This window comes from Hippocampus zosterae, chromosome 5, assembly GCF_025434085.1.
Source record: "Hippocampus zosterae strain Florida chromosome 5, ASM2543408v3, whole genome shotgun sequence".
Classification (NCBI taxonomy): domain Eukaryota; kingdom Metazoa; phylum Chordata; class Actinopteri; order Syngnathiformes; family Syngnathidae; genus Hippocampus; species Hippocampus zosterae.
The window spans coordinates 14,360,310-14,382,736 of record NC_067455.1 but is presented as its reverse complement, the minus strand read 5'-3'; the positions used below and the strand labels follow the sequence as shown (position 1 = coordinate 14,382,736).

Sequence of the window (22,427 nt, the reverse complement as noted above, 5' to 3'; positions counted from 1 at the left end):
TGTTCAAGTGATACGAAGGTGCAAATATTACGAGGCCAGACGGGGCACTATTTGCACATTATGAATATCCGAAGGTTTATCACGCTTTTATTTTATGTTGGTGTAGATATCCTCTGCTGCTCGTGAAATGTTTGCTTTATTCCCATGGTGCACCTGCAGGCCTGCAAACCTACAGGAGGGGGACTGTGTGACGTGAATTGTTGTCATTTCAAATTTCAAATCAGGTGCTAAACACACAAAGATTGCTGACACAGGAACACTGCAAGATACATGCGAGCCAAGTCAGACAGGCTTGCCAACACAATGGGGGGGAAAAAAAACAATCTTCAAAGGTTTACCAAACAGCAATACTGATGGAAGATGAAAACATTGTTAAGGTCATGTATCCCTTCAATACCACAAGTGCACAAAAGGTCAACAGCTTGCCTTACCGTTCTTTCAAGAAGTCAACCACTCTTCTGAAGTCATCAATGCAATACTCCCTCTTCATGTCCATGAGGACGCTGTCAGAGGCTGACTGCACAGGAACGTGAAGGAAGGCATAGACACGCGGATGATTCAAGATCTTCGCCATCTCCTAGAGAGGCACAGGACAGACAAGGAAGGGATGGTAAAATTTTAAAATGTCGGAAGGGATTCGTGACAGGTTCCAAAAGCAACTTTGGAGCCACATAAATGTCTTCATGTGTTGACTTGATTATCATTGTGTTTTGTTGCTGTGTCTCTGGATGGACAGGCAATGCAGAACTTTTTTTTTTCCCTTTTGAAACTGCCCATTCCATATCGGCATGTATGTGCGCACGTGTTTGTTTAATGCCTTGTTGTTCTTTAAACTCGACAAAGTGGAAACAGCTGAAGGCTTACAATGAAATAAATATGTTAAAGGACTTCAAAAAGCTCGAAATCTTACATTGCTGTTTTTCAACTCGTAATAATGCTCAGATAGACCACATTTGTATTTGATATAAATGAAATTAAGACCCTCAATAAAAACAAGTGTTTTTAATGGGGGTGGGGGGTACAATACGTTTAACTGAGCATGCTTTTTAAAAACGCCATATTAATGAAGATAGAAGGGGTATTACATTTTTTAACTGTAATTTCTACAGCTAAAAGGCTGGAGAGAGCACAGATGTCAAATTTGTCTAATGGACATCATCAAGGTGGTATCATTAGCATGCTAATCACCAGAAGAAGGGGCTAGAGAAAAGGAGAGGGGTGAATAAAATGATTTAATGATTTCTGACAAGAATGTACTGATTGCAGTCCATCTTTTCATTAAGATCTATTGAAGACGGTTCCTACTTCATTCGCAGACAAAATGTACGTACACGCGCACACATCAACACACTGAGACACACAGAGCTCAGTCACAGCGCACCGCGGGGGGTTGACCAATGCAAGCCCCAAATTAGAAATCATTAATTTGGTTGGGAAAAAAGCGCGCTTGATTGGTGACAGAAATCAGCTTGCGACAACTGTGTGAGAGAATGTGTGAGTATGATAGAGGGAGGGGAGAGAGAGGGGGGGGTTAAAGGAAAACAATTCAAGCATCAATAATGTTTGTTCGTATGCTGTGTGAAGGACTAACAAGAAGTATATTGTATTTCCAAGCCCTCCCAAACGACTCTTGTTTAGACAACTGATTTGATTATTAGTTTTTTGGTGGGACCGAAGGTTTACAATTTCAGAAATAGGGCTGTACCATATTGGAAAAAAATGTGATACGGGTGTTGTATATTGTGATAGACGTTAATGCGATATTTAACATGCATGTAAAGAAATGCCATTTTTATTATCTCAATGACAGAAATCTTTTTCATGATTTTATAGATTAGTGATGAAAATCCTTCAACACTAGCGTATGTACGAATCTATGTACCGGTATGTATTTTTGACCAAGAATAATACTAGTGTCACTTCAAAAGAGCAGAAACACATTCAATGTTTGTGCTCCGAATTGTTGCCAATTTTTTTCTGTAATATCATCAAAAACAACTCCACGACCCGAGAAAAATAGTACAAGTCAAAGAAAGCATTGCATGTCCAATATTGCTGTGACATGCATGTTCACTCTGAGAATAATTAACATGTACAGGTCATCGTGGGTGCAGTGGGATGAAATCATACTGTCGCCTTTAGCACTTGTAAACTGAGCTTAGTGAGCTGTCAATTATTTTGAAACAGTCATCTGTCTGTAGGTCAGCAATAGATACCAGGGGAGAAACTGGATCCATGTGTGGAAAATCCTTGTTTCGGTGTGCATCGTAGTCTTGTTTAATATGCAAGAGGCGTACATTATTAGGTACGGCAGTATGTTGCAGTCTAGATTCCCTATCAGGGATAACTCCCGGATGATCAAGATGTGTGTGCATGTGAGTACCGGCGGCAACCGGGGTCTAAACGTGGTAGTTTGAGAAGCAGGGCACTGCTGAAGGCAACTGTGGGATTAATCTTATAAGGGGAGGACTTTTCATTCACATGAACCATTTATTGTGGGCGTCTAACAGAGTGCGTCCCATCCTCCAATCGTTACCCACAACCCTGATATTAATCTCTGTCGTTAGCGATCCCTGCCGACCGCAGGCCTTTTTGGTGCTCGCGGACACTTTTGTGAGTCCGCAGAGAAAACGATGTTGCGATAACGGCAGCGCATTCAAACATCAACTCGTGGGCTGATGAGGTTTTGCCGTTAAATGTTGGTACGAGTGCATTTTTTTTTTATTTGTTCTGATTATCAGTTTAACAACAGTATGACATTTGTGTCACTTTTTTCCATGCCGCCTCCACCCATGATGGCTTTCGCTCTTGTTGACGCACGCAAGCAAGACACAAATTCCTTTCATCTTTTCTATCTCAGCTCTGATAGACACACAAATCAGAAACCTTCTATCTCAACTGGCTTAGCTCAAAGGATCTGATATCCAGCCCCTTAAAATCAGATAGCACTGAAAGGAAAGGAACATATACAGGATTGTGGAGGGGGGAGACTTGGTTGAAAGATCTGACAAGAATTACACATTAACTTTCATATACCTTACCTCTATTTTCACAAAAACTAAACATGCTCTGATCTTTTGTTTACTTTGGAAAAATTTCTTTGAGGATTTTGACTGTTCTTTCATCAACCATGGCCTTTTTCTGTACATGATCCCTGGCTTGCATTACAGATAAAATGGAATGCTACCATTCACTTCGATTTTTGATTAATATTGTACATCAGGCTTCCCTCTCTTCCAACGCATAACAACAACTACGATAACTAAAGCTTCAATGGTAATTCAAGGCCAGTGACACAGAGAGAGAGAAAGAGAGATATATGCATACAGTGTGATGCAAAGAGCCCTCTTTCTGCATCTGATGGTGAATATGTCTGTGGTTGTGGGGAGGTTGTTCCGCACAATCTTCCAGACAGCTTTTAATGTACTTTGAAGAGCCTTCCTTTCTGTCGCCGAGCAGCAACAGTGCCACACCGTGATGGTGGCACTGAGGACACTCTCCACCTCACATCTGTAGAAGCACCTCAAGACAAGGCATTGTTAAGCAGGTCATTCTGCCAGAGGAAGTTGAGACGTTGTTGAGTCTTCTTTGGTAGACCAGAAGTGTTTTGGGCTTAAGTGACGTCCTTGGAATGATGTACCCCACTTTTACTGCTCCTCTGATGTGCTTGGGAGGGCATCTCAACGCCATCTCCTTGGTCTACAAAAGGTTGTTACCTTTGTACCAGTCCACCAGATGGTCTATCTCCTCGCTGTACTTGCACTCATCGTTGTTCGTGATGAGTCCCACTACTGCTACGTGCTCTGCAAACTTCACTGTATGACAACTCAGGCATTTCACATAGCAACCATAGGCCAGTAGTGTGAAACGGAGGGGGCTTAGCACACAGCCCTGGGGAGAGCTAGTTCTGAGGGTCATGGAGGAGATGGTGCTGTGGAGCCTGACAAGCTGTGGTCTGTTGGCGAGCAAGTGCAGGTCCCAGTTACCCATTGATGGACTGTCTGTCTGAGCGTGTGTTGGTGACTGCACATGTCAATTAGTGTCGGGCAGAACCCTTTTAGATAACAATTGGTTCCTGCTAATAATCACCACGAGATGGCATAGGAACACTAACAGGGAAACAATTCAATGCGGAATACAAAGAGACTGTAACTACAGGTACATATATAAGACTTTTGAAAGAATTGAATGCTTTTAGGTGTGCCTTATTGTGCGAAATATATGGTATTTCTTTTTGTGACACTAGCCCTGGAACTTTACTGGCACACCTCAGATATTTGTGAAGCATAGACAACTATACACAAACCAACAAGTTGTATTAAGTGGGTATACCCAAGGGAGTCTCAGGGAAAACTATTCTCCATTCTGTTCCCAGGATAGTAAGTCAAATCCCAGTTGTTGGGAACTGCATTCAGCAGCAGCCAAGAGAAACCAAGCTTCTCATGATATTCTACATCTCAAGGATTGCACTTAATTTTCCCTTGAGGATAACACCAGTATGCAGCACCTCACACAGCACAGTTACAATACATGGATTGTACGAAGAGAAATCGCTAGCATCTGTTATTAATGACTGACCTGACTGTATTATGCAGAAAAAAAGCTTCATTAAGGCTCCAGCACCCCCCCCGACCCTAGTGAGGATCAAGCGGTACGGAAGATGAATGAATGAATGAATGAATGAAAGTAAAAAGAGAGAAAAGAAAAAAAACGAGGTAGTTAAAAAAAAATAAAATTAGCAATGTTGAATTTATTTTATTTTATTTTTCCTAAATCTGCTGAAGACTGTTTTCCACGGTTCGCACATAAGTTTTAACTGGAAACAGCAATGCTTCAATTAAGTGTGCTCCAACGGCTGACAAGATATATTTTACTTGAATCAATTTCATTTTGACCTTATTTTCACTCAACATAAATAACATCTGAAAAAAAAAACAGTCCAGCACAAATGAGTTGTAGAGCACATTATTGAAATACTAAGCTTTCCTTTGCCTTCCTTTACTGATCCATGGGCGCATTTAAATTGCGTCTCGTATGAATAAATGCATGGTAAATTTGTTGGTGTGTAAACCGATGATTTGCAGTTACATCAGCCGCGTGATGCACATTCAAAACACATAAAGCTTTTCACTCACGTACTTTGAACCAAATTAAGATAATCTTTTGTTGAAAAAAAAAAAAAAAGACTGCAGGCTCTCATTCATGGTGAATTCGTATTTATTTGCTTGCCGGTTTTATTATTATTTGTTTTATTTAATTTATTTTAAATGTTAGTAATACTGTACTTTATTACCAACATTGCTTTGTCACGGCAATTTTGTCAAAGACAAACAGAATATCTGCTACAGTATTCCTTTTTGCTTTGTTTTGCTTAATTAGCTCAGAACTATGAAAATTTATACCACAGACTAAAGGTTATTTCATAAGTGAGCAAATTAATTTCACTTTTTTCATGCTCAAGTTTAAGTCAAAGATGATAAAAGTACAGCCCATGAGTTTAGCCACACTCTCAGCAGGATAACAAAAACTAACTGCAAAAAAGTGGAGCAAAAAAAAAGAAAAAAAAGGAAAGACATCGGGCCAATTAAAACACTTTCCAGACGAAAAAGAAAGGTGTCTGCACCCAACTGCTGAGAAGCATGAGGCAATACTTCTGCCTTCATCTGCAGTGTTTAGTGAGGTGGAGCAAAATAGAGACAGGAAACAGCCACGCATAAGCAAGATATTCTGTGGCTAGTTAAAACGCTAGATGACAGACCTCCTGCTTTAAGTCAGTGTTCACCAGATGCCAGTCTGAATGTGTTTTTTGCTCCTAATAGTCTGTAACCATATCGGAAAGAAACTGAACATTTTCAATCTTCAACAAGGAAAGCGAATTATAGTCTCCAGGAACCCTTGAATGTGATTACCATCATTCAGAAAACAAAAGACTGTGCAGGAAGTCGGAGGTCATAATTAAGAGACATATGAGAACAGTTTTACTGAGGGGCTTCATTTGGTGTGGGGTGCCTGGCACAATGCAACATAGAGCCACTAATGTGAAGAGGCCCCCAAAGGCTTCATTAAAATGAAAATGGCCGTGAGACGGTGCCGTCTTAAATGTGTGCGCTCATGTAGTTTGCTTGTCTGCATGTCTCGATGTGAAGGTGAGAAATGCGTGTGGGATATTATTTGGTATTTGTTACAAAAATAAAACAGTGATATTTCCCATGGTGGTCGAAACTAAAGGTTGCAGATAGGATTTGGGATTAGTCTCAAATACAACAGAAAGAAAATGGCTGTTCAAGTCTGTTTAAAAACACTATAATACTTTATAATACCACTTTTTTGTGATGTGAATCTTTTGATCGGCCTCAATGATCAATAATGTAATGAATTTAAAACGAAAATCAGCAATGTTTTGATTAGATTAAAATATAGATTAATTAGATCAATGAATTACAGAGCATAATTAATTAATCTCACCTTTTTAATCTCTTGACAGCACTAGCAAACCTTTATATGTACAAATTTCAAGAGTATTTTCTTTTTTTGTTGTTGTTGGGGTTTTTTGGGAAGTCCCACAATGCTCAAATTCAATGTTGTTGTAAAGTACAACATTGATAATGTCACTCAAAAAATAATAATAAATAAATAAATAAAACAATACAGTTGTCTCATGTCCAATTTAAATGAATCGTATTATTGTTATGCAAGACGCAAAACTGTAATGTCAAACCCAGTATTGAGGGTGCACGTTTGGCAACATTTACATTAAAATTCCTGTGTTGGGACATATATATCTGAGTCACATTAGGTTACATTTTTATTTACATTTTTTTGTGCTTTCACATGAGACCAACGCTGCTTCATTGGATCAAGGAGATCCTATCGTCTCATAGTTTGGAACAGCGTATTGATAGGCAAAAAATAAATAAATAAATGTTCAAAAAATGCATCAGTAATCATTTGAATGGATTTTGCTAAGCAGTAGATGTCTTGGAACAGCAGGAGTTTTGTTAAATAAAGCATCACAAAACGTAAAGTAAACTCCTCAGAGCTTGTACAGTCATGCATAAACCCACGACTGCACATCGGTGAGTGTGGAATGTGTGAACAGACTATCTAATGGCTCTCTGGTCAAGCTCAGAGGAGGTTTGAGGAGGATGTTTAATGGACAAGAGCAATTTCATTCATCTCAGCCCGGCTGATTGCTTCGTACGGGGCTACTTTCACAGCTCATTTGCTGCTACCATGCTCAGCTCAATCACATGCGGGCTTGCAAAAGCAGCCGCACAGGTATCATCATGTATGTGCACAGACACCTTACACGATCAAAGGATAAAATGATGCACCTTTGACAGCCATTGAGCAATTTATTAGCAGGTGGTTTGATGGATCGCGGGAGGACTTGCTAAAAATGGCAGAAAAGTGAGGGACAAAAATGGTGGCATTTTACTTTAAACTACTCCAAAATGAAATACTGATTGCAGAATGCAATCAACTAAAACATCAGAGAGCAGAAGACCGAGAGGCGAGTCGGCCTGTAACTGCTCCAATCAGCAAATGGTACTGAGGTTGTCTGACAGGGGAAAAAAAGAGAGAAAAGAAAAAGGCAGCACATGAGGAGAAATTGCGTGTTCTTGGGTGTCAGAGGGAGACAAGGCGCAGAAAAATGTGTGTGAGTGCACTCTGAGGTGACCTTCTCAGAAGAGGTGACTTAACATTTTCACTTTCAATCACAGCCATTTACTACGATTCTGTTTTACATTATAAGCGCTGTTCTTGTTCAAATGAAAAGGGTGTCATTTGGCCATCACTCGGCAGGACGACTGGATCGACTTTTGGCCTTCAACATCAAACCATTGTTATCGCTGTGATGACTGCCGTCACGTTGGCAGCTGTAAAAATTGGATAAACTATTGAACAAGTGGAAAAATTTAAAGGTGGGAAAAGGAGATAGTTCTGAACTGTAAACAATTAAGAGGGGGAGAGTATGCAAGTGACTGCTCACTCTGCAGTGTACATTTCACTCTTTGACGATCATTGGCAACATTAAGACATTGCAGAAAGCAGCCTCGGAAGGGCTGTGCAATGTGATGTAATAAAAAGTTGAGGGGCTTGTACAAAGGGTTATTTAAAAAAGTCATCACCTGGTACCAAGGATTTGTGAAAAAAATACAATGCTTTCATTCTCATATGATACTAAATTTTAGGATTTTTGGGGGGTTTTAATAATAATAATAATAATAATAATGTGGTGGTTTTGACACAATTTGATGTGTGCTATCCACATTCATGAACACTGACCACTTCCACCTCCTATTTTAGCACTGCTGTCGGCGCGCAGCTCAAAAGGGGCAGGTTTTATCTGTAGTTACTGTGGGTACCAACTGGTATGTTGACGGAGTGTTGACAGTCGAAACTGTAGACAAGTTAAGAGAATTTGTCTTGACATACACAAAAAAAAAAAAGTATGAACATTAGAAATCCCACTTACATATACCCCTGTAAGTACAATTAACCTAACATGCCTGTTTTTGGAACGTGGGACAAGTACCGAGAAAAACCGAGACGAGTGTCGTGAGAACGTGCAAACTACATACAGGAAGGCCAGAACTCAGATTTGATCTCCCAACCTCAGAACTGTGAGGCGAATGTGCTACCCTATTCGACGATCTGCCTGCTATTTGAACCATTACAGTACTAACCAGTCCCGTGTGAAGTAAACAGAAAATAATTCAACAAAAACTATACATTGGTGCCAATAAATAGTCATCAATGTAGCGTTTACAAGTAGGTCAAGAAAGAGGGCTTTGGTAGTGGGTGGGGAAACTAATCAAGAAGTGAAGTGTGGGTGGAAGTTGGATGAAGAAAGGGTAAATGGGGGACAAGAGCAACAAAAGAAACAGATAAGTTAGGGAAGATGACTCTTATCTTTTCTTATGTAGGTTAATTGACTGAGGAATTAAAAGGAAAAGAGATATAATTCAATGTAATGCATGGACATTAACAATAAACGGGTTGCCGGCATATGAAATGATTATTAAGATTCACACTGTGAGCCCACGCTAATGTGTCATCCTAGCATATTTCTAATTATCGGTTAATTGTTATTCCCCATCATTAGGAGGGTGGTTTTTAATTGTAATGTAGCCAAGCAGAAACCCTACCTATACATGTGGGGGACAATTAGCCACCTCCATTAACCCCTGGTTAATTGCAACCTCCAATGCAACATCCCACAGCTCTGTTCTCACTCCTTTTTACCCCTCAATTGTATCCCGGGGCCTTCATCCCCATTTTTCCCCAAGTTCTGTCCTCATTTTCACTTCATAATAGCCAATCAGCTTTAATTGTTTGGTTCAACTGCATAAACTGTACGTTATGAACTTTACTAGTGTGCCTTTTTTTTTCTAGGTTAGAGGTCCCCGTTTGAGTCCTCCAAGACCTCTCTTTCTCCCTTTTTAATTTTCTCTACTACGTTTCCAAATGAATTTCCTCAGAGATTGATCATAATCTTAAAAAGATAAGTGAGAATTAATTGAAAAAAAAAATATATATATATATGTATATATATATATAAAATACAAATAGTAAAGTCGTAATAATAATAACAGTTATTCGTAGATAGTGCTGTTAAAGGACACTTAACAATAACCAACCCCAGTGAGGATAAGTGGTTTGGAAAATGGATGGAGTTAGCAAAGTAGCAGTTAGTGTTGGCAAAAAGCGGATCGATAGCTTGGCAACCAACAACTGCATTGTGGAGGACACCAGTGATAGTCGAACGCGGCTCCTAACGGCGTTGATGCCAAAATAAACAGAGTGACGAAATGGTTAAGACTAAGCAGAGAATATCTATCAATAATTGAGTCCAAAGCGTAAACATGATTTGCGATTTGTTATTTGCGGTGGGTCTTGCTCCCTAACCTCAGTGAATAGCACAGCTTTTGTTTTCATTTTACATCGTTATAAATGTGATAAACAACTAAAACACAACAAACAATAATTTATATTATTACTTAGTCTACACTACAGACTTGCATATACTTTCTCTTTGTCAACTTCACACCATTCTGAGAGGCTTGAAAAAAAAAAAGAAAAAGACAAAAAAACTACAGCAAGCAAAACTCTCCGAGCTTTGTTGGGTTTATATATTGTTGTGTTTCCACGTTCATGTCTAGACATTATTGACAACCGGACGTATCCCTATAAAACAATGGCTACATTGTTTGACCATAGCATGCATTCCTAATTTATGTTCATTATCTTGATTCTTTCAAATTATTGCAATAAGAGTCACATATTAATCTTTCCCTCACACCCCTTCAATATTTTTCTATGTCGGTTTGTTTCCTTCCCCAAAAATTAAAATCCTGACGACATGTCTGTTACCACTGACCGAGACAATAGATGGAGAAGAAAATATAATCAAGACAGATAGAGTGTAAATTGGGAGATTTCAATGATAGGAAATTAGATTGACAAGACACATGGCGAAGAGCAGCCTGAACGGAGAGAGACAGACGGGATAACAATGTCCATTGTTCCATTAGGCAAGGCAATAACGACTGATAAAACGAGATGACTAAAGAGGACACAATGGTCCTTAATTGACTCATTAGTGAGAGAGGAGAATGAACTGCACTAATGAATGGAGGTTTGCGGAGATACTGCTTACTAAGCAAAACAGAAAGGCATTTAGTTTATTAAATCTAGACAAAGCAATATTTGTCCACAAGAAGGGAGAACACAATAAGCCACAGGGACAGAACAAAAAAAACAACAACAACATCAAAAAAAGGACATATCTCTACAGTCAGCTGTCTGGTCAAACATATCTTCCTTAAACACATTACAATCGAGTTTGTGCAATATTTCATGTTACCCATGTCATTAATGGGTACTGATGTTTAAGGTTTTACATACCTCAAGGTGTTCTAGGATATAAGGTGGGTTGGTCATCCCGAGCCTGAGCATGGCCCCTTCAGGAATCTCCTCAACCAGCCTCCACAGTAGGGTGGGCAGGTCAGTCCCAATGTCTCGACCATAAGCTCCCGTGTCTTCACTGGTCAGCCAGATTTCACATACTCCCTCTAAACACACACACACACACAAAACCAAGAAAAGATTGCATAGGTGAACAAAAGACCCTTTTCCACTGAGTGACATAAGTCAGTCGGATGCAGTCTTGAATCTTTTGCTCTTTTCTATTGTCAAGGATCCGAAAATATTCCAGCAGCTGTCTACTGGAGGCACAGTACTGTAGTACTGGAGACACCCACTGATTAGCTGAAAGATAAGTGAGACGTTCAGGTTACGATGGACTGAATGAACAGAATAGCAAGACTGCATTAAAAAAGAATTAAGAGTGCCTTCCTTGTACAGTATACAGATAATATTCGCCTTGTACCATGTCACATCATCTTTAGTTAACTCATTGGCGAGCTGCATGCTGTCTTCCCTGCTATGAAGATGCCGACAGAGCCCGCGGCGGAAACACATACCAGATCAAGATGAACCATAACCGTACTACGATAAGGATAACTTGTATTTTTTATTGTACAGCTTCCTTTACACAAAGCTTCAGTTTCACTTGGGCATGAACAGTAAGTACACCGTCATGGTAAATACATCTAACTCAAGGTTATTGTGGTAACCGGCATGCAATACACAAGAGGACCTTCTTCATTGGAAGTGCAACCACCAGGGAATCATGTTTATCATTAATTGGACTTTACACCACCTTAATTTAGATTTATGTCAACATGAATACACTTGAGCAAGAGAAGCTTCAATAATTTCATGCATTGGAAACATTTTTTTAATGCAATTCATGTCTCCTTCAGATTGTTTTTTTTTTTTTCCAATTTCAGCAATTCAAGGAAAATTAACACGTAACACATTTAAAAATGTAATTAAAAGTTAACTGCAGTCATCATTACATAATATTTATTATATTTGTTGCAATAAACCTGCATGCGGCATCTATATTATATTGTGTTATCACAATCTGTAGTAGCATTATAAATCAAATAAATGTCAATCAGTCAACTTGGCAGTGGTTTCCAAACATTTTATAGGAAGTAGCAGCTAAAATGTTTCACTTTACAAGTACCACCATAGGACCAACATCATAATGGGCCTAAGTGTTCTTAAAAATGAAGCAGAGGTTTTATTCCAAAATTACATTTGATTTATTAGCGTAAGGCGCTGCAACATTAAGCACAGTGCAACCTTAAGACTGTGCTTGAATGTAGGAAAATAAAATGCACCAAAGTAATGATCACGGTTAAATGTACTAAAAGTGTTGCATGAAAATCGGACTCCAAAAATGGTGTAACATAACAACTAAACATGAAAGACCCTATAAATTAATTTGTATGTGGTTTTAAATACATCAAATATGTTGGAAGATATGTGTTGAAAACTGAGATGCATTTACTACTGAATTCATAAAAAATAACTCTTTTTCACCCTCTCAGGTGTCCCAATTTTTGGGATGGGGCTAAATGGGAACGAGCTGATGCAACCAAGGAACAGCATGAGTCACCCTCCCCACGATATAAGTGCTCTCAATTCATTTGGGGCCCTTTGGCACAATTGTCACATTCTTACGGAGAATAACTTGGCCCATTTCAACCCTTACAAAACGCAGTTATCCATCATGTTATGCCCACAACCTGAAAAAGCAGCTCTTCCCAAAAGTGTTCTGTGTTATTTGGCTACAAAGGCTCTGCCACGTGGATGCATGAGCGACGTACGTAGTGGAGAAACAGGCTGCCCCGCGTGATGTCGTGGTTAACTACATCCAAATGTGGCTATGGAGATTTTGATCCCGTTTAGCCAGAATTTGCTAAAAGATTTCTTGACCCGGCACCGATCCTGAAATTCTAATCTAAAATCACACCAGTTCCTTTAATTCTTGTGAAGTGTTTACTTGCCATCGATTCTACGCTGCAAGGCCATCACAGTCACTCACAATAATTAAAATAACCACCTTCTAAACATGCATTCGCGGAAGGTGAAGGTCATATCCAGCAAGAGGAGACTTATCTGGCTTCATGATAGATTAGAGCAACACTCACTACCACAGCTTAATGAGCTAACTGTCATTTGGCTGCAGGTCTGGAAATAGTTGATTGTCTGCTTAAGCTATGAGTTACGACATACCCCGGATCATGCGGGGAAATCTCAACGCATTTGCACTTGCAGCAGGGGCAATGGCACACGCTCACAAAGACACAACTGTCATTACCATTAACTAAGCGGAGTCGGATGGAAAGATGCATGTGGTCATTCGGAGAGGAGAAACGGTGTGGCTAATTGGATGCGTGCGAGTGCGGAACACTTAAAGGAGGAAAAGCACATATTTAATAGTGTGCATGGACCACCGAGATTAAAGATGATCGTGGCACCATTATCCAAATGAAAAAGCTTTTCTAAGGCTCATCATCATTGACAATAGAGGCGCTCATGATTTTTGTAGGACAGTCGCAACTACAAACACATCTATCAATCACGCATGATCAAATACAAAGTATGACACACACACACACGCATAATAAAAACTAAAGGATAGAGTGAACATTTGCCTCTGTATGCAATTAATTCAAGAGCTCACCTTGGTCTAACAATCAGAGTAGTTCGGTTCATTAAATTCACCTAATCACAAGCTAAAGTTATTAATTTGAGTTTTGAGGAAGCAAGCAGGCCTTTTTTTTAAGCACACTGCGCTACAGCGTTTTACAGATAATGGCGGTCAAGGTTAATTAAGGAAAAAATGACATCAGCAACAACTCATGCGGAATAAAAATTAAGATTAAAATCTGGGGTGGGGGATTATGTTCGTGCGTGCTGTGTGTGTGTGTGTTTTAACATGTGAAGAGTGTCGAAAATAAATAATAAATACATCCATACAAGAGTACATCCAAGTTTTTAATGTGGTTTGCATTCATTGAGTATCGAATGGTGCCAATATATTTTTGGATTAGTTAGTTCTCAGAATCTTTTGATGATGTTATGGACTGCAGATAACGATATCGCGAAATTCCCTGTCATTGTCCTTAAACTGTTTGAATATTTTCTCACGCTAAGGTTCACAAAGAGGTGAACCTCGCCCCATCTTTGCTTGTGAATGACATGAGCAATTAAGAAAAGCTTTTTTTTTTTTTAAACCCAATCAATACGCACCCGTTCCCAGTTAGCCTGTTCACTTGCGGGATGTTCCAAACGTTGTTCTTTGTCTTTTTTTTTTGCCACCTCTCCCAGCTTTTTGGGAAAGTGTTGCAGACAGAAATTGTACATTAATATTTGCTAAAAACAAGAATGTTTATCAGTTTGAACATGAAATATTATGTCTTTGTAGTGTATTAAATTAAATATCAGTTGAACATGATTTGCAAATGATTGTATTCTGTTTGGATTTCATGCTTAACACAACATCCCAATTGCATTGGAATTGGGCTAGTACAGTACACTGAGCTTTTCTGACCACTTAGATCATGACTATTAGCATTTTCTTTTCTTGAACAAAGAAGAGAAACTATACATTGAAGGTCATGTTAAAAGTGGCAAAGTGAGAGAAGCACACAGGAAATTCACAAAAAGGCCAAGACAAGTAGGTGTCCTTTAAATAATCAAATCACTTCATAAAATAATCCAATGCTGTCCAGTATGGCAAAAGAAAGAATGAGACTGATGCTGTTTGGTGATTGATCTAGCTTTGTTCACAATATTGGGTCAGATAGAGCAGTTCTTTTTCTTCGCTTTTAAGGATTTAGAAAGAAGTAGAATGCCATAGGGTGAGAATCCCAAGTATCATTTGTTGTCTTATTTTGCTTTCATTTACCGTATATATTTGTGCAAAGGGCAAATTCACAGCTGAGCTCGTTATTTTTTTTGGATTAGAAGAAGCTACTCTCTTGCCCATGCTTGCATCATGCACATCTAATGATTGATGTATTCCTGTAGTTTCCACAAAAAAAAACTAAACAAAAAAAGTGTCAAGGCTCTGTCCCAGTTAATTGCTAGCTGCATGCTGTTGAAATAAATGACCAAACATGCTGTAAATGTATCCAGGAGCTAAATATGTCCCTTTCAAAACAAAATTCCAGTGACTTCACTCCTGCCAAATAAGCAAGCCTGGGTATTGTGTGATATTAAAACATTCAGGGGCCTGTGTTAATTATGTTTTCAGGGGGGAAAGGCCACATTGAAAGGGTTCCACATTGCACTCAATAACCTGCCTAGTTGATTGCAGTCTCTGCTTTATCAGTAGACTTGTTTGTATGATCACGTCAATCGTGTTATTGCTGGCAAAAGATGTGACCGTTGAGTCGGAAATGTTAGCTTGGCCTCGATCATCTGTCTGCACTAAAGCATACACATACAATCCACAGCTGTTTCCTCTGGTTTCAATGTGTGCAGAAAAGAGATGGGCCACTAATTGTATCAAGAATTCCATCGCTACTGCATATGAATAGCAACTATTACATCCTGAATTCTAATTAACTTCCTGCTTGGCATTCGACTCCTCGTGTTTTGCTGCACGAACTACTATAACATGGTAAAGTAAGAATGTTCGCGTGGAAAAAAAAACAGAATAGTTTAGAATCGTTGTAAAGAAAAGGAACCAATGCCAACAGTATCAAAGCACTCCCGTTACTGCAAAATGTGGCAATGTACAAATGCATGCAAAACCAGTCATAGCGATGTCATTTTATGAATAATCTATTTAAAAAAAAAAATACATCACTGTCTTTACGACATGCCCTTCCAGATTTAATTCATTAACAGTTCTGAATCTGAAACTGTATCTCAGTTTGGGATTTAATTTACGGACTGTACAAAATGCTCATGTATATTGGACACCGTAGCACTGTCGTAAATGTACACTTCTTTGCTGGAGAAGCCTGAATATGTTCAACCGCTATTGCGTTTGATATTATTATTTTTTGTTGTGGAGGTGGTCAAAATGATGCAGCTGATTTTATGTGTGCATATTCATTAAACAAACCCTTGAGCCTAACCATTTTTTTTCTGCAAGTCAGAACAATTGCAAACAAGCCAGGCAGAAGAACCTTTCCTGCACACAATTGACATTCAGTTAACTTTGGCACAGCCGTGTAAAGACAGCAAAACAATGGAAGATGAAAGGGGGCAAGGGATTGGCGGTACTGAATATGGGCGGAAGAGCAGGACCCACTTTGTTTCGGGTACGAGCCTTGGAAGCGGCCAAAGAGCAGTACGGACACAAAGAATAAGCACAGTACCAGAGGAAACAGCTGTGTAGAGGCCTCCGGCTGTGACCAACCATGCCTATACCATCAAGCGATACAAACATAAGCTTACTAGCCACAACATTAACTACAAAATCTAATCAAATAGAATCAGTCTTCGACAATGCCAAAGAGAAATTAAAGTTTAGTTAAGATTATGTTTATAGCTACGGTAGTAGCTTGCCGTTAAAGAGGGTACTCAAAATATGAGAAACAGTCTTGAGTCATTTAAAGTGAAGCTAGATTTATTTGCATGGAAATGCAACTCCTAAACGCACAATTTTTGTTTAATAATATATATAAACAAAGCTTTATCACTGCATGTTCCATTTTTACCCAAACGGATGGGAAAGTGACATGAGGAGGTAGGGGGCGATGCTTTGAAGCAGTTACTTTGAGGAAGCATGGCACATCTAAGTGATTTAGATGATCGGGAGCTGCAGTGAAAGCCCGCGCTGAAATGCTAAAATGTTCCGAAATAATGAGAGACTAATGGCACAACGTGACCATCCATTTTCTGTCATGTGTGGTTCTTTTTCAGTAGTTTATACATGTCAACTGTGATTGCTTCAAATGCCGCATACACGTAAGATAATTAAATAAATAAATAGAACGACTAAGTGTAGGTATCTCATTAAAAACTGTGAAAACTGTGTTTTCTAACAGAATTCATATTTGAGTCATTTTATTTCACGGACGCATCCATTTTCTATACAACTTGTTTTAATAGGAGGGTCACGGTTGGAGCTCGCAGACTTTAGGCAAATGAGGCGGGGCACACCCTGGACTAGTCCCCAACCATTGGCCGAGTTTCCATTCCAACTACAACGCAACTTTAAGATCCATGACATGTGCATTTGTTCAGGCTCAACTCTTGACTGACTTCAACAGACATCATTAAAAAAATAATAAATCTGGATTTTATTTTCCGGTGCTCTTCCACAGGTTCCGTCCTATGTGCATGTAGGTTTGAATTGCTTGTATTATTTACTCATTTATCGATGAAACACAATCTATTTCAGGAGGCTAAACTGTGCAAACTGCCATTGGCTTAAACATGTTAACAGACTGCAGATTACATGAGCATGAAAATGATCCCTTTAAACCGCAGTAAAACGCCATTTTCCCTGACACAGATCAACAATTGCTTCGCATATTACACAACATACAGCACGCTGAGTGTGAGCCAGCATGAAAGATGAATAGAAAAAAAACAGGGATGTCTCGATCAATTGCAGTTTATTTTTATTTGTTTTAAGATCACGATCTGTGGACTGACCACGTAAATAAATCGGTGGTCTATAGGGTGGTATGCAGTATGATTATGCTTCAAACACTCACACCCTAACACATCACGAGTGCTTAACATGCTCAGTGGTGTGTTGCTTTATGTCATGGAAAAACAAGGATTTGATACAGTATAATAGGATCAGCTTCGTGTGCATTACAATCTATAATCTAATAAACATTACCACTCATGCAACCAGTAAGAAAGTGCATGACCTCATGAACAGCACTAAGCATTTGAGCTTAATGGGTGGAGTACTGCGTACAATATGTATGCTGTGTCTTGTATTTGTAGTTCAAAGCATTTTCTATCAAGAAAATGCGGTGCTCAAACACACAAGGGAGGGCATAGGTTAATAAGTTTTGTTTTGTTTATTTCAGTTTAAACCATTCATAATAAGTAGCACAGGCATCACTCAGGGAACACTCCTTTTTAAATTATTGAAATCATCCTCATCCGCAACTTGTTCCCCTTGATTTGACCTCAGTCAACTCGCCTAGTCGATTCCCATGGAGATGATAATTAGAATAGAAATATGCACAAACACACATCTGCCCAGCAAAAAGAGAGAAGAGGATAAACATAGCGCAAGGATCGATACACTGCCCGCGCCCCGCCCCAGTGCATATTCAGCTTGTTAACTCACAGCAATTCACATAGAAACAACACAGAGCTAAAGAAAGAATAAGCAAATAGCACGCACTGTTGTGTAATGTTCAGCATCTATTGCCTTATAATAAGATAACAGCAAGTGAGGGAAAAGAAGAGGATAATTGCTCATGAATATCAGAGTGTGTGCGTGTGTGTGTGTGTGTAGGGGGGGGGGGGCTTCAAACGACTAACCCAGCATCAGTGGCAATTTAACATTCCATATCCTCCTAACCAGAAAGTTTAAGAGAGGGTGTGATTTCAACGAGCAGGAAGCTCAATCCCAGACTGTCACTTACTCACACTACTTTCCAAAACTAAAATGATCATGACTCAAGAATAGGTGAAGACATCATCTGTTACTAAAAACACTGCTGAGACAAAAAAAATCACAAGAACATTTAACCTAACGAGTACAAAATGAAAGATACTCTTTGATGTGAGAGCTGGTGATAAACTTTTGAATGCAAGGACTATGATGCATTTCGCCTCCTGTCTTCCAGTATCAAATAGCAGAATATGTGAGGGTTAAAATGATCCATTCCAGGACCGTCAGAACCTACAGAATTGGTTTTTAACTCAACTCAACTGTGTTTATAGAGCACTTTCAAACAGCCATTGCTGCATACAAAGTGCTGTGTTTTAAATAAAAAATATATCAATAACTAAATAAACAAATCCCCTCGGTAAAAAAGAGCATTACAACAATCTCATGCTCTTTTTTTCCGAGGGGATTTGTTTATTTAGTTATTGTTTGTGCCAAAACTAAAAACAACATTTAACAGCCATACAAGTGTAAAAATATGTTCATCACTGTAAATAATGACTAAATAAAACTAACATTACAGCTACTGTATGTTGCACAATGTGCAATTTCCAGTTGGTCTTTATGTTAATCACGTCAGACTTTTTCAATCTGCATTGACATTAAAAACTTGGGGGGTGGGGGGGGGGGGACATGAACTTTTAAGGTATATTCTAAGCAAAATTTGGCTTGACTTGTTGTTTAAGGTTATGATTCTATGACATTGAGGTAACATGAAAAAAAAATGTCTTAAATGTGGAGGTACAGGTATATTAAGACTGAGTGAAAAATGGCAATTTGCATGACCTATAGTGATGTAACAGTAGCTACTGTTGAGAGATACCAACGCAAACGTGTATTAGGAGCTTTGTACAGGCTCCTTACCGCAATCCAGAAATGATTCATTTTTTAATCACATGCAAAGAGCTAGAGAGAACACACACATCTCATACATAAACGGGCAATAATTCTTGTGCTGTGCCATGGCTTGAAGGCCTGTCTGACCTTCAATCGCTTTGGTCCCGCCCCCATCCAACAATCAAGCCCCCATAGCTGCCACGTGCCTTCGCAGTAAACGTCTCCACCCACATTCGGGAAAGCAACTAATTCTACGCCAGATGTCAACAACAGCAACTTGAGCAAGTGAAAGGAGGAAGAGAAAGTCAGACAGTGTGCAGGCTACAGGAGCGACCATTTGTCATTGTCAATATTAACTATACTGTATGCGCAAGTGCTTTTTGATTTATGGCCAGCTTCTTGACATCAATATAACTCTTGTGACATAACTTCATTACAACATATGATAAATCAATTTTCCCCAATTATTTGATGCTGTATCATTACTGCTTGGACCACAAATCAACCGGAACTTGATGCCATTTAATGATGATTGTTATTGTTGTTTTTGTAGCTGCATAGCAACAGGTTTTGCTTCTTCCTCTATTTAAAAAAAAGTGCATATTTCAAGGATAGTAAGCAGTATTCGTTGCATACCTTTGAATCACTGGAATTCAAAAAAATACTGCCATGAAGCTTCATATTGAAAGTTATAAAAATATATAATCAATTTCCATATATTTACACACACATGAACAAATGCCACACGCACGCACACACACACAGTTTAGCAGGCATAATTAAATGGCTTAATTTAGAGTAACAAGTGTTGATGTGGAACGTGGGCAGCCTGGCAGGTAGCATCATCCTCGCGGATTAAACCAACACGTACTTGTATTATGCAAATATTCCCACTCAGGCATGTTTACATTAAAAAAACATGCACACATGTACACAAATTTGCATAAATACACACACACACACACACACACACACACACACACACACGGATGTGCGTGTATGTGCGCAACTTTAACGAAGAGCCAACACAATCCTTTAAACAACACAACATGTCTGCTTTAACCTACTTTCACAGAGTTCCCAAACTACAAGGCATGACCTTCTGCGCACGCTTGCACAAGAGATAAAGTGCCTGGATACATCAAAGCTTCTGCTGGTGCGTTTGTGAGCCTGCTCGCCTCTTGCAATGTATGTGAAGGAAAAACATGCCATATGATATATGGGTCAGACATATTGTATGGATATATCAGAAGTAATTGGCAGAGGAGCTCAGAGCACTGTACTTGTGCATCTGCGTGCCGGTATGAATGTTTACGGTTGCGAGGGTGTATATGATTGCATAGAGTCGAGTGGAATGCATGTTCCATCCTCTCTTTCATCTTTTTTTTTTCTCTGTGAGTATGTCAAGACAGAAGTATCTTGTGAGGTTCCTCAAGCAGATGGCCGGCAACGTAAGTGGAAAGTGGATCTGTGGGCGCTGCAACATCTGAGTATATCCTGTGAACTGGCGAGTGGCGGAATGGTGAACTGACGGGCAGAGAAGAGTTGAGTAAATCGACAAGTGACGCTCATTGGTGTTGCGTCAAGATTTGAGTGGAAACTGAGGGAGTTTAGTTGTTTTCACTCTGCGTGGCAAGTTTCATTGCCTACTCAAAATGTTTTTTTTAAAGTGGTCCATTATTAACGAGTCAAACACATGCAATTGGGTGCATCTCTATGGAATGGGGGAGGGGTTGTATTCAAATTACTATTGATTGATTTCATAACAGAGACAAACGCAAGATGAACAGACAAGACTTGAGATTTTAACTTTATGGCATACCATTTCAAGGAAAAAAGCAAGGTTGAGAAATAGGATGATTAGGGTGCAGTGTACATTAACACACAATATATATATATATATATATATATATATATATATATATATATATATTACTAACATGAACAAAAACACACAAATGGTTGTTTTTTTTCCTCCTCTACACCCCTCGCGTCGACTTGGGACCAGTCCGCGATCCACCGGTCGATCGCGATCGACGTCATGGGCGCCCCTTCACGAAGCAATCACTAGAGCTCACCTCAAATTTAAATAATTCAAGGCATTTATTCAATGAACTGAAACTCGTAGCTCCGTCAGGATTGAAGGAAGATATCCTTGTTTTGGGCCCACGTTAAGCCCTTATTTCATGTTGTACTGTTGTAGTGCACAACTATGAACTACAAAGGTCGATCTTGAAAAGGTTATCCATCAAACAGTATTCATCCACACTTGACCCCAATGTCAGTCTATCAGGATAATGAACATGTACAATGCGTCATTAAAAGCGCATGAGTTGAAGCCAAGGGGAGGACGAATGTCGACGGGGCTCATGGATTAGAAGACGGAGAGGCTGAGACACAGCGAGTGTCAGAGGGTCTAAGAGTCAAAGAAAGCTGTAGGGGGCAGATCACATCTCGGTTCACAGAGCTCGGAGAACAGGAAGGCACTGGGAGCACTGCATACACACCCACGCACGCATAACATATGGAAATGGCTTCCTATTAAAAAGCCATTGAGGTGGTAATAGTTCAGATCTGCTGTCAAAGAAGTCAAAGCAATAGACATTTGCACGTGCGCGCACACATGCGCACACCCAAGCACGCTATTATGATTAATCAGACATAATAAGATTTAACTTTAATTCAAGGCTGTCGACCTAATTTCTGTTCATATTGTGTAAGGATGTGTGTGCGCATTGGCCTGTAAGCTTGTACAGGGACTAATTTGATCAACAATAATACGTCTGGTCAGTATTTATGCTAATATATTCATGACCCACCGGCAGGCATGATGTTTGTGTTTGTTAATTCGCTTAGCCAGCGTGCACGTGTGCGTGTGTTGGTCAAATGAGTTACTGTGGCAAACCCTGATGAACTTCACTTGTAAGATTTTGTGTGTTTATTTGCAAGCTCGTGACCGCGACACAATGTGTACCCGGGTAACTTGGATAGCTGTCGTCGGGAAACCGCATTAAATTATTTAAAAATGCCATTCATGGTGACAGTGTGCGTATGTTAATTCGGAGGA

The 22,427-nt window shown here is 39.4% G+C and overlaps 2 protein-coding genes across 2 annotated transcripts in view; one reads left to right on the top strand and one right to left on the bottom strand.

Moving 5' to 3' along the window:
- The window catches only part of LOC127600853 (F-actin-uncapping protein LRRC16A-like), a 692,893-nt gene that overhangs the window by 294,784 nt on the left and 375,682 nt on the right, over positions 1–22,427 (top strand). The window lies entirely within an intron of this gene.
- cdkal1 (CDK5 regulatory subunit associated protein 1-like 1) overlaps positions 1–22,427 on the bottom strand; it is a 183,149-nt gene that overhangs the window by 69,330 nt on the left and 91,392 nt on the right. The window contains exons 9-10 of the mRNA XM_052065753.1: positions 10,912–11,078; positions 432–577 (exon numbers count right to left, since the gene is read on the bottom strand). Coding sequence (XP_051921713.1) covers positions 432–577; positions 10,912–11,078 — 313 coding nt within the window. The remainder of the gene's footprint in view (positions 1–431; positions 578–10,911; positions 11,079–22,427) is intronic.